Here is a 14,034-nt window from a genome sequence, read left to right on the forward strand (position 1 = left end):
TCCAGAATCCAGAATAAGGAACTTGATTTAGGATTCAGTTTTAAACACGAGGAAAGTCAGAAGACAACGAACGTACTTATCACGCCAATGGGGAAATAAATAACATTCAAATACCATTACAAATAGGGTAAGGGGCAAAGCATCCTGATTCATTCAGTGCACCTGTTGGGAAGGTAATCTGTCGGATTATAGGGTACAATGTGATAGCAATTAGACGTTTGAGTTGGTTCTGTTTAGTTACTGCTCTCAAGTGCTTTCAGAGGAATTAGATTCCGGAGCAGACATATCACTTTATGACTTACAAATAGACATTTATCAGGATTATCCATTATCAATTTGTATTAAATTAGAATTTAGACGAACGTGGAGAGATGTGTTGTCTGGAACGTGAGAAATTATCGTCAAAGATGTTTGTAACATTGCGAATGAGAAAGTGTAATATAATTTGGAAAGCAGAAGCAATCCTGGTAGTCGGATCTTATTATTTCATTGCGATAATAACGTCCATGTATGCGTGTATATAATGGTAAGTATTGAAATCAACCCTTAATGTCTGACTCACAGCAGTCAATGTGACGATTATTTGTGTTATAAAATCTCATTGTAAACTCTCATTGTATACTCTCTAGAGTCAAACTCTCTTTTTGACTGAATGTCGACGTTATAAACAAAAAGCAATGGAATTTTCATAAAAAGGAAAGAAATTGAGAGGAGCATCCCCTGTTCCTTCCTCAATACAATACTTTCGAGATGACGAGACCCTCCAAGAAACCTTTTGATTTTAAGTTACAACCACTCTTCTGTATTGTAAATATGTTGTTATTTTGCTTCAATTTCAATTTTGTCGTTTCTATCCAGGTTTTCTAATACAATCTAAATAAAATAAAATAGAATACAATTGATTATTTCCTGAGACGGGATATATTATTTATTTGTATATACCTATTTCGGGCGCAAATTGTGCCCTTTTTCAGCACCTGATCAACTAAGATATCAATTCCTAACTTTTAGGAATGTCGAATTGGTGGACTTCGGCCCAAAACGGGGGTGTCTGGACCTCCTTACGAAGGCAGGCCTAGACCGGATACCAGTTGTTGGGTCGTTGATGATGATGATCTTATAATTGTTAACAGATTACCTAATTGGAGATCGTGCTCGCATTACTGTTGCCGAGTGTCTTACTTGCGACCTCTCTTAGCAGCTTCGATTACACGTTGCCCATGTTGTGGTTCCATCTGTTCCCTTTCCTTCCCCTCTTAGGATCGATAAGCTCTCTTACGCGTCCAACTTCCTATTGTTCCCGCATGCTGCTCATGCTGCTATCATTGATTTCAGCTTTGTGCTTTTCTTATTCTTTCTCCTGGCTGTTTCCGATTCTCTCTCGTGCTCTCTCCAGCGTACCAAAACCAGTCTTTTAATTTGACCCATATGGCACTTCTCACAATCAGGACATGTAACTTTATACGATCCACTGAATCATCCCAACCTGCTTTTGAGCTGGTAAATCATACTTATGGCACCATGTCGATGTTTAGCTCTTTCATTGTTTTTATTAGCTTTGATGAAGCCGGTGAGTGTGTGACCTCTATTCTTCTTTTCCCTTCCAAGTTATTCATCATCATCAACGGCGCAACAACCGGTATCCGGTCTAGGCCTGCCGTAATAAGGAACTCCAGACATCCCGGTTTCGCGCCGAGGTCCACCAATTCGATATCCCTAAAAGCTGTCTGGCGTCCTGGCCCACGCCATCGCTCCATCTTAGGCAGGGTCTGCCTCGTCTTCTTTTCCTACCATAGATATTGCCCTTATAGACTTTCCGGGTGGGATCATCTTCATCCATACGGATTAAGTGACCCGCCCACCGTAACCTATTGAGCCAGATTTTATCGACAACCGGACGGTCATGGTATCGCTCATAGATTTCGTCATTGTGTAGGCTACGGAATCGTCCATCCTCATGTAGGGGGCCAAAAATTCTTCGGAGGATTCTTCTCTCGAACGCGGCCAAGAGTTCGCAATTTTTCTTGCTAAGAACCCAAGTTTCCGAGGAATACATGAGGACTGGCAAGATCATAGTCTTGTACAGTAAGAGCTTTGACCCTATGGTGAGACGTTTCGAGCGGAACAGTCTTTGTAAGCTGAAATAGGCTCTGTTGGCTGACAACAACCGTGCGCGGATTTCATCATCGTAGTTGTTATCGGTTGTGACTTTCGACCCTAGATAGGAGAAATTGTCAACGGTCTCAAAGTTGTATTCTCCTATCCTTATTCTTCTTCGTGTTTGTGTTTGACCAGTGCAGTTTGATGTTGTTGGTTGATTCGTCTTCGGTGCTGACGTTGCCACCATATATTTCCAAGTTATTAACGAGGTTTATTTCCGCTTGAGCCTTTCAATAATCGACGGTTGGAAGCCATTCTTCACTCCGGTGTCATACTCCTTTTCTTTCCTAAATCTTTCAGCATTGAGGGGCACGGTGAACAACCAGTGGATTATGGCATGGAAAGGGGCCATTTTATGTAAATAGGCGTGATTCGAATTTTCTGGTATCGTTCATTGCGTGTGTATAGGCTTCATGTAAATATCAATAGAGATCCCCCGAAACAACGGCGGCTTGATACGCTAGATGGGGATTTAAAAGCTTCAAGATTCCATCCAGATCAGGCATTTGATAGAACCAAATGGTGAAATCGATCGCGACGAGCCGACTCCGCTTTTGAACGGGACAAATGTTGAAAAAAAAAGAAGATCCTTAAATCAAGAAACGGAATTTCTCGATTGTCCTCTATCTCAACGGTAAATCTAAATTTCCGATGTACCTTATTCAGGACCTAAAGCATCTTCTCTATTTTGTCTTCATGGACAATGACGAAAATGTCCTCCACATATCTCGACCAAATCTTTGGGAGCAGGTCTTTGGAATGTAGATCATTTTCAATTTGTCCATGGATATGTCACGCAGCAAAGATGATACGGGATACCCCATTGCTACCCCTCTGGTTCCTTTGTAGAATTTCCCTCTGAATGTCAGGTAGCTCTCTGGCATGCATACCCCCGGAAATTTCATGAGCATTCCTGTTTCTCTTTTCCAAACCAGGCTCGATGATCTTCATCCATATGGATTAAGTGACCCACCCACCCCTATTGAGCAGGATTTTATCCACAACCGTGGTCGAGGTATCGCTTATAGATTTCGTCGTTGTGTAGACTACGAAATCGTCCATCCTCATGTAGGGAGCCAAACCTTCTTTGGAGGATTCTTCTCTCAAACGCGGCCAAGACTTCGCAATTTTGTCTTGCTAAGAACCCAAGTATCCGAGGTATACATGAGGACCGGCAAGATCATTGTCTTGTACAGTAAGAGCTTTGACCCCATGGTGAGACGTTTCGAGCGAAACAGTTTTTGTAAGTTGAAATAGGCTCTGTTGGCTGCCGACAACCGTGCGGGGATTTCATGGCTTATCCTCTTTTGTTGCCGAAATTATCCCCTGCTGCATCTCCTCATCGATCTGATTCTTGGCTCCCACAAAGGTACTGCCGTGATCACTGTATATTTGCGAACATAATCCTTTCCTTGCCGTAAATCGTTTGAATGCTGCCAGAAATGCTTGGCCCGAGAAATCACTGACCAATTCATTACCATGCAAGCAAACACGGAGACGTATCTTTTCAATATAGTCGTGGATCGGCCCTTTTCGCCAAATGACGCCAGTGTCCGTATCCTGTATAGGTTTGTCCCTTGTCGGTCTATAAAGCTCTCGTTGGAAGTTCCTATGACACGGCTGGATATTAATCATCGGAAACATTTTCTCGATATCGGATGTAATTGCGTATCGAAATTTGCTCCATCTTAGCAGTGTATGCGCTAGGTCGCCTTGCAATTTGTGGAAAGTTGTTTAAGCTGGAACCACTCGAAGTTTTTGCAGAAGCATCGTAAACTGGCCGTATCTTGGTGGTCGTGCTTTCCATCTTAATTACAGGATGATGCGGAAGGTAGTACACGTCTCTGTCTTCTCCAACAAAAGGTATCGGTCGCCTCATGTGACCAAGGTCGATGTACTCTTGCATCCTTCCTTTAATTGAACATCCTTCTCGAGTCGTTTTTTCGGGTTGTTTTAGACGCATTAGTGCCCTGTTCCTTGAATTCCCTAGTGACACTACCTTAGGGTCGTCCTTGAATGGTAACGTGACCGCGTATGTGCCATCTGCGTCACGCTGGACCGTGCTTTCGTAAATCACCTCGTATTCGTTCGCAACCGCTACATCATCCTGATCTGCCCCTGTTTCGAAGAATCGTTGGAGCGCCATATGAAACTCCGTTGTTGATATATTAGATATCAGTGTCGTGACTGCAGGTGACTCTATGGGGACTTTGCCCGAGAGAACCCAACCTAATTTCGTCTTTTGGCCCATCAATGGATCTCCTTTCTTTATTTTTGGCTCGATTATCTCTTCAAACACTTCAGCTCCCAGTGCCAGATCAATGCCTGCCTTAACGTTATATTCCGGGTCTGCAAGTTGTAGCTTCCTCATCCATCCGTTTTCGATAATATCTTCATTCGGCAGTAAGGTTGTTAGTGCTGGTAGCACATAAGCCTCAATCACCAGCTCAAAGTTGGACACAAAATTTCGCATTATCTTGAGCTCGACGGTTTTCCGGACAGTCGCCGCATGAACACCACCGATGCCCGATACTGACGCCAATACATTTCTCTTCTTCAAAGCTAACTTGTTTGCTGCCGCCAACGCGATGGAGGATGTCTGGGAACCAGGATCGATCAAAGCCCGAAGTACCGAAATCTTGCCAGTTGGCCCCCTCGCCAATACTAGGACGGTTGCAAGCAATATTGATACCGTGCTTGATTTTCCCTTCGGCTGACAGGCAGAATTCGTACTTACTGCTTTTTTAAGGTGTAGCATGGTATGGTGGTTTTTATTGCACTCCAAACATCGCACTTACTCTTACACTTTCGTGAATCATTATGTGATTGACAGTTTCGACATACCTTGGACCGCCTTACGAAGTCGTTCCTATCCTCGACGGACAGCTTCCTGAACTCGTTACATGAAAACATCGCGTGTTTTCCTTTGCAATATGTGCAACCACCTTTCGTTTGGGCCGCAAAGGCTTTTTTCTCCGGGGGCTGACTTGGTGAAGATTGGGCTTGGATGGACAGAAACAGCTTATACCTCTTCAGGAGCAAATCGCATAACTTACTCACAGGAGGTAACTCCTTGCAACCATCGATGTAGGGTAGGTAGGTAGGTATCAGTGGCCGCTCCGAGGAGCCCAATTAGCGCCGTTTTAATGCCACAAACTCCTAAGACTGTGACTATTGTTATGCAGAGTCCAGCCGGCTCGGATCTTCAGAGTCAGCCCGTAGCATTCACGAAGGAAACCAGCTTTCAAACCCCGGAGCTAGAAATCTCTCTGAGGTCCCCAAAGAAGGGTTTACCCAGTGTCCACAGCCTGACTGTAGCCAGAGCTGGGCAATCGCAGAGAAAGTGCATGAGTGTTTTCCTTCCTTCTCCGCAGCTTCGGCAATGCGAGTTGTATGGTATGCCGAATCTAGCAGAATGGTCCCCTATAGGCCAGTGCCCCGTGCAGACCGCCGTAATCTTGAATGCATTTGCACGCGTCTGGCACAAGAGCTATCGTGATCGGGCTATGTTATAAGCGGGCCAAATTCTCCTTAACTTGGCACAGCTTGTAAGACTTCGCCATATCAGGCCCGTGGCTGCTAGGTAGTACGAGTAGACTTGCCCCCGACACCCGCGAGTGGAACACTGACTGTATTTGCCGAGGGACTGCCAAGATCAGAGCCTTACGTGGCCAATCCGTCAGCCCGCTCATTCCCCTCAATGTACCTATGCCCGGGGTCCCAGAAGAGAGTGACCTTGAGCGTGCCGCCCAGACGGTTAAGCACGGCTCTGCACTGCCCCACCAGCCGGGAAGATGTCGTCGTTGAGTACAAGGCCCTGATGGCCGCTTGGCTGTAGGTCAGAATGGCTATATTACGCTTGGGGCTTGAATCACGCTCCAGCCATCGACAGACTTCCAATATCACCAGTACTTCCGCCTGGAATACACTGGCGAAACCTGGGAGACCATACGACTTGGATACACTGTGTGTATTCGAGAAAACCCCCGCGCCGACTCCGTAGGCCATCTTTGATCCATCCGTAAAGAATGCTGGGTCATAGTCTTGCAACACGCCGCCGGTCTTCCAATTTGCCCTGGTTGGAGGGTCCACAGCAAAGTTTCTCGTAAAGTTCAGCTTGCGTGTAACATAGTCCGTGAGAGATGCCCAGATTTTCCGCGATATTTCATCTAGGATGTTGCTGTGGCCGTAGGACTTCGCTATCCAGCATCCGGACTCACGTAGTCTGACAGCACTGCACGCCGCAACATATTTAATGTGGTGGTGTAGGGGGAGGAGATGCAGGAGTACATTGAGAGCATCCGTCGGGCAGGACTGCAGAGCCCCAGTAGCACCTGCACACGCGGTTCTTTGAATCCTATTAAGCTTCGTTCTATTGTATTTTTTCTTCAAAGTCTGCCACCATACAATAGAGCCATACGTCAGGATCGAACACACTACAACGGTGTACATCCTGAGAACCATCCTCGGCTGGAAACCCCATTTCTTTGCAAAGGTTCTCTTGCAGACATAGAAGGCTATACAGGCCTTCTTAACCCTGAGTTCTATGTACAATCTTTCTTTCGCATTATAATACGGATTATACTTGGGTCCCAATGAGCAGTCGTGTACCCCAAGTTATTAAACTCAACCAAGCAGTTCCGTATCGTCACTATCAAACAAATTGTGCAACGCAGGCTGTTGCGCAATAATTTGCTGATATATGGGCCCGTTTGATGCGTTGCGCAAATGTTTGATAAATTTCAAACATGTTTGAAATCTTTTGCGCAACGGAGCCGTTTGCGCAACGCGTTGTGTAGTGTATGGGCATATTGTGCTTTGTTGCACAATATTTGTCAGATGACGGCTAAAATATAATTTTCGAGAAGGCAGAATTTTCAACCTTGTCTCCGGAGGGGGTGAAAAGTTTATGGAGGAGGAAGGGGATGGTGCCTCCTGTTCAAACCCGGTCAAAACTCAATGCGCTCATCATAACCTTATAAGGTTATGGCCATTCAAAATGGGGTTCCTTTTACATCAGCATGGCCAACTCGAATTTTCAAACCTATCCCATAAGAAGGACATAATGAGGAGGATAGGTAGAGGAAAGAAAAGTTCTCTTTTTCTAACCCCGTTAAAGGACAGTGGCGGTCATAATCCCTTTAAAAGATAGGGTTTAATTTTGAGCCCTATTCCCGGAGTGATAAAGGATGTCCTCTCTCTCAAATTCCCTCCGTCTAATGGGGGGTATTTTGGTATCATCAGTTGAGTCTGCTTCCCATACCCCCGGAGAGTAAGAGTGTAAAAAGGATATATAGAAGGAAAAAGAATGTCCCTTCTTTCTACTTCTGTCAAAGTTATGGCACCCCGAAAAGGGCTTTTTTAGAATCATAAATAAGGTCGAGTAATTATCGTCCCAATGTGGAAGGGGGGCTACAGAGGGGGTCATCCCCACCATTCTACCCCTCTCGATAACAATACAGAGAAATGCAATACCATTTTAATGGCATGTTACTCGTTCCGTTTCCAACTCGTAACTAATGTTTCCTTTCCTTCCTTTCCTTGATGATGCCACAAAAGAACGGAATTTGGATCGACACTAATTTCGGGAGGTGCTCTGAAACCCCGCATGTTTGCCTCTCCTCTGTGTACGTGCCGGCAGCCGGGATCGACGTTAATCCTGCAATGGTAAAATTATCCACATGTAATCCATCATGAGTGGCACCTGATGTGTCGGATGGTATCCCAGTCTGACCACCATCTTCTTTTTCCGTCATCAATCTGCTGCCAATCTGGGCTTGATCGCTCTCGATCAATGCCTTGATCGCCCCAAACTTCGCCACCATCTCCTCCTGCACGCCAAAATACGGGTCGTCTGGCTTGAGGAGACCGAGCAGCTTCCGATGATTCGCCCTGAACATCGTGATCAGGGCTTGAAGTTTCTCGATACTCGGCTGATCTCCGAGATGCTCCATCCTTCCTGTAATTTCTTTCCAGCACCTCCACCTATATAGCAATATTCGTCTGAGAAAGTTTGATTAAGGAATCGGGGATTGGATCAACACGGATTTTATAGTAATTATATCCGGCTCGACGGACCAATTATTGAGAAAACTTTTCTTTTGTACCGCTCCGGTATCTGAGATAAGTTTTCGGGTAGGATAATATTACTCCCAATGGTTGTAGGAGGAAATATTGTTGGGTAAGGGAGAGTGCAAATAGAAATACGAACTAAAATGTTCGTCTGAATTATTTATTCACACTGTCTTAGTACAGTTCACTAAATGCTATTTATACTTAATAAATGGCCTGCGTTTCATTAAAGTCTTACATTGCAATATTTACATTACATTACAAGGTAGCTAATCGTGTCGATTGACGATTTATTGACCTATGTTATTATTTTCCGAATTGAGCCACTAAGCAATCAGGTCGATGTCCATATGACCGTAAAATATTCTAATAATGACTAATTATTACGTTATGAGTTCGTTCATGCAATTTTTCTTGACTTTAACATATACATGTAGAAGGAGTTTATGTTTGTTGTATTGAAAAGATACTTTCTTACTTGACAACTTTCGGATATTATGTTTCTTAGAGAATATGAGATGTCTTAAGGTATAATTTAGCATCAATTGTGATGCCGATCTGTTGAACATGATTCAACAACCACTAAAACTGATCTATTAATATAAATATACAGGACGAATCAATGCATATCCTTTCTACGCATATTCCTAAGATCCTCAAAAGTAAATTTCCATATACCTTGCGTTTTCATAAGCACTACCCCATGCAAAAATAAATTTATAGCCACAACCCTGCTTCCCATTTCACATCCAGGACATCTTTGAATTTTTTATTCAACCTGTAAATGATGTCAATATTGAACCTTGCTTCCCTATGCATCAGGTGAATTACTACTTTCAAGGTGCAAAGCTTCATGTTTATATAATGGATAAAACAAATTCATAATAAACATGGAAATTTTCATGTAAATATCCTGAAGTTCATGGGATAAATGTTCAAAGTTGACATGTATGCATAAATTCAGTTACTTTCTGCTCATCATCGAGAAAGTAGGAATTACCGTCATTGATGATGAATATCAATAGCCAGGAAAGCAGTTCTATAATTCCAGCAGTGAGTATCACCCCCAGCGGTATGAATGATTCCGGTAGTCCGGGTGAAATATCAATTTACCTTCAGATTGTAAACGCTAAAATACACTCTTATTTTCTTTTGTGGTCCACATCAGGAACTAAGCAATAAAAACAAGTTGGGAAACCGGAAGCTGGACGCTTCAGGTACGAAAGGTTTTGTGTATTTCTTAGTACGTAGCACGTAATATACCCATATATTATTTGAGAGTATCCACTTTCGGGTGATATTGACATTCATAGTCTTCAATTTTCAAAGAATCAACAACTTTGACATATTATAACTTCGTTAGTAATATTGCGATTTCCACCAAACTTGGTAAGATCATGGTCTACATTATAGACTACATTATTTCAAAATTTCGGATAAACTTAAGGGGGGTTTCCAGCCAATTAAAAAAAAAATATAGTGATATACTATTATTAACTTTATTTGAATAGATATCGTTTTGGGAGGTATTTTTGAACCTAGGCACCATATAATGGCAGCGGCCTGATTTTTTTCAGATTTTTCGGTTTGGTAGTTTCTGAGAATGGCCCTCTTAAAGAAGTGATCACTTTCAACCCCCGCACTCCCCACGTTTCCAGCAAATCTCAAAATTAAGGCCGACTTCGAAAAGTACTAATCGAGACCTTTGATTTGATACCCAACATGACTATATTCTGTGAAAAGAATTTCAAAATCTCAACGTTGGAGGATATCAGTCACTGCATGTCTGCGGGTCCACAGTTCCCACCTTCTCACCAAATTTCGTGCCAATCGGTATAGCCGTTTCTGAGAAAAGGGCTTGTAACAGACAGACATTGAACCGATTTTTTGTAAACAAAACCTTAAAAAGGACCAACAACGTCCGGGCAGACTCGTGGGAGCGCGCGTACGCGCGGACCGGGCGGCCTTGGTTCAATCACGTATGGGGATTTTTTTCTTCTATTTTTTTTTCTTTTATATTCAAAAAATAATAAAAAATTGTTTGAATTTAACTGAACCAACACGGCGGGACACTTAAGCTTCAAATAGGATCTGTTTTTAGCTGGTTTATGACTGCTGATCGAAATAGAAACAGGTTGAAGTTTGGCTCTTCCCCTTTATTCATTTCTCTCGCTGAATGCTGAATTGGACATTCAAGACGCTCACACTGAATGCGAGTAGAAAGTGCAATTATTGTGTGGACCAATCCACAAAAGTGTAATTTCCAAGCAGGAGCGCGTAGCTTGCTGACAGTACGTTTGCCTCGCGTCACGTGCAATGTGAGGTCGACTCTCATATTATATAACAAATAAAATGTGTTTTAATTTCCAGTTAATCGGTTGAGAAGTGAAGCCCGAGTTCCATCTCCAATTAAAGCGGATAAGTTTGTAGTTATAAACTTATTATAATTTCACTTTTTTGAGTTAAATTACTGCAAACAGTGGAGGAAGCAGAGGACTCCGGTGGGCTTCCCACTAGCAAAATGTCCAGTGGAGAGTCCCCATTGTTACCTTTTAGCGCGAGTGATCCTTTCACTTAATCCGTATGAATGAGGATGATCCCACCAGGAAAGTCTATAAAGGCAATATCTATGGTAGAAAAAGAAGACGCGGCAGACCCTGCCTAAGATGGAGCGATGGCGTAGGTCAGGATGCCAGACAGCTTTTAGGGATATCGAATCGGTGGACCTCGGCGTAAAACCGGGATGTCTGGAGTTCCTTATTAAGGACCAGATACCGGTTTTTGCGCCATTGATGATGATGATCCTTTCCGCAAAATTACTGCGATCACCGCCAGCGAATTCGGCAGAAAAACGCATGTTATGCCATAAGAGTAGCAGCAGTGTAGTTACTGTATTTAAGAGGATTTAATTTAATGGAGTACGTTAACCAACCTAATAATGTACACCACGCGATTAAAGATCAGGTGCGTTCAATCAGGGCAACATACTTCAAGGCCAAAGAGGACGTGAAAGCACGTGCAGAAAAAAACAGTGCCGATAAACCAACAAAAAGCGATAGTTGCCGTAGCAACCCAAACCACGCAGAAGACACTTCTTCCCAAAAAGCTCTTTGCAAAGTGAGAAGGATATCTCGGAAATTCGGAACAAACGACTAAGAAACCCAAATGAAGAAATGCAATCTCCCCAACGAACAGCGAAAAGGAAAAAAGAGAAACAGATGCCGGCGCAACCTAGGAACGACGGAACCTTATCTGGGCATGCGGGAAAGGCCACTAACGGCACCGAAGACACTTGGACTAAGGTAGGACCTAAGAAGAAGCTGCAGAAAAAAGTCAGGCCGGACGCGCTGATAATAACAAAAACCAGTGAGTTGACGTACGTGGATATCTTACGCAAGGTTAAAGCAGATACATCGTTGGCGGATCAGAGTGTAAATGTCACGCGAATAAGACGGAGGCGAAGACCTACGGGAGAAAATTGAAGTATCACTAGGTGCGGCTACGGCGGTCAAAATAAGTAAAGATTCGGTGGTGATCAAATGAAAGGATTTGGATGAAGTCACCACAAAATCTGAGATCTGCGAGGCCTTTCAAACCCAATTAGGATTACAATCAGTGAATGAGTATAATGTGCTATGACTTAGAAAAGCGTACGGTGACACGCAGATAGCATCGATAAGTCTTCCTATTGAAGCAGTGGAAAAAGCGATTACAGTGGGCAAAGTACGTATTGGATGGGTGGTCTGTCGGTTAGGGGAACAGAGTCCAGTGCATAAATGCTATTAGTGCTGGCAGGTTGGTCACATAACGAAAGCGTGAACTAGCTCGCAAGACAAATCAAATCTGTGCCGAAAATGTAGAGAACAAGGCCATTTTGCAAAGGACTGCAACGGAATGCCCAAATGCGTATTCTGGGTGGAAGCAAAAAATAGTGACAACGCCCACATTGCAGGAAGCAGTAAATGCCCAGTGTTCAGAAAGGCGTTCATAAATAAGGTCAAATGAAGTTTATGCAACTCAATCTGAATCACTGTCGAGCGGCCCAGGACCTACTTTCGCAAAGCATATTCGAACACAACATCGACGTTGCCATTGTATCCGAACAATATGAAAATCTGCATGGCGGAGTATGGATAGCAGACAAAACCAGTAAGGCGCGATATGGAGCTGCGGAAACCAAGCTATAGTAGATGCGAAAAAACATCCAGAGGACGGGTTCACCCGTGCCAAGATTGGAGGGATATACATCTATAACTGTTCACGTCATTGCTGGAGAAACTATCCTCCAATTCAAGTCGCTACAATCCCAAAGTAATAGCCGGCGACTTCAACGCATGGGCAGAAGAATGGGGTAGCAGAGAAATCAACGCAAGAGGACGAATATTGCTGGAGACATTCTCACGCTTGAACGTGATACTTGCCAACTCTGGGAGAGCCAACACATTCCGGAGGGGAGAATTGCAATTGGTGGGTGTCCTCACCTTCGTCAGTGATACTCTAATCAGAGACTTGCAGTGGCGTGTCAGCGAGGAGTATACACATAGCGATCATTAGGCTATCATCGCAAAGGAATAATATGAAGCCATTACAACGAATAACGATGAGCTGGATAACTAAGAAATTCGACGCAGAAATGTTCAAGGAGTTCAAGGAGTCTTTTGGAAGATACATTGCTATCGGGAAGCGCACAAAACAAAGTTTCACAGGTCGTGGAAAAATTGCAGCAGGCATGCGATGCCGCTATGCCTTGACGTCGCACTTTCCGAAGACGAAATCCTAATTTTTGGTACAATTCCCAAATTGAGGAATGCCGGAAAAAGTGCCTCAAAGCTAGGAGACGCTCCCAGCGCAGAAGAAACCGACCTGAGTTCGAGGAGTTACATGTGCAGTATCAAAATGCGAGAAACAAATTACAAGTGGTTATCGCAAAGAGCAAATCCGAACATTTCAAGCGGATGTGTACTGAAGCTGACTTTGACCCATGGGGTGGCAAATATAGTTCGGTGATGTCATCACTAAAAAGGGAGCGCTCCCCACCGATTACTTGTCCAGAGTTGTTGCAGAATATAGTGAACACTCTATTCCCAGTAGATGTGGATTGTACAAGTCTGCCTGCAGTACATTTAAATCCCGACAAAGTTCCAATAGTGGTAAATGAGGAGGTTCTAGACGCAGCAAAAAAATTGACTGAAAAAAAGACTCCAGGACCGGATGGAGTCCCTAATATTGCCAGATATGTTTGCAAAAGTTTTCATGGCATGCCTTAGGGAAAGAGTATTCCCCGAGCAATGGAAGCTACAAAAGCTAATACTCATTCCGAAGGTAGGTGAACCATTGGGTGACCCCTCCTCATATAGACCGATATGTCTGGTCAATACCATTGGCAAACTAATTGAACGAGTAATATATAACAGATTGCTCGCTGTTGCGGAAAAGGAAGGAGGCCTTTCCGACAAACAATTCGGATTTCGTAAGGCGAAATCAACTGTCGACACAATCAGCATGTGGACTAGCTTGGCTCAGGCTACAATAGAAGAAGGAAAATGCTGCGCAGTAATAACCCTCGACGTACAAAATGCGTTCAATAGTGCGAAATGGAAAAACATCATCGAGGCACTCGACAAGATACAGGCCCCGAAGTAGATTGTACGCATTGTGGTTGAGTTTCTCCTTGGGTGAAGACTTTTCTGCGATTCGGACGATGGGCTAGAACTATTCCCGACAACTTGCGGAATGCCACGGGTTTCTGTCCTGGGTCCCTTGCTGTAGTTAGTTATGTATGATGGAGTGTTGACGCTACGC

At 43.7% G+C, this 14,034-nt stretch overlaps 1 protein-coding gene across 1 annotated transcript; it reads right to left on the bottom strand.

The window, feature by feature from the left end:
• Positions 1-3,787: 3,787 nt before the first annotated feature.
• Positions 3,788-4,633, bottom strand: LOC119648588. The gene has a single exon (XM_038050357.1). The coding sequence runs from the start codon at positions 4,631-4,633 to the stop codon at positions 3,788-3,790; it is 846 nt and encodes a 281-aa protein (XP_037906285.1).
• Positions 4,634-14,034: the final 9,401 nt, after the last annotated feature.

This window comes from Hermetia illucens, chromosome 2, assembly GCF_905115235.1.
Source record: "Hermetia illucens chromosome 2, iHerIll2.2.curated.20191125, whole genome shotgun sequence".
Lineage (NCBI taxonomy): Eukaryota > Metazoa > Arthropoda > Insecta > Diptera > Stratiomyidae > Hermetia > Hermetia illucens.

What these genes read in the sequence shown, in the direction of transcription:
- LOC119648588 (XM_038050357.1), bottom strand. Translation starts at nt 4,633, where the DNA reads ATGCGAAATTTTGTGTCCAACTTTGAGCTGGTGATTGAGGCTTATGTG.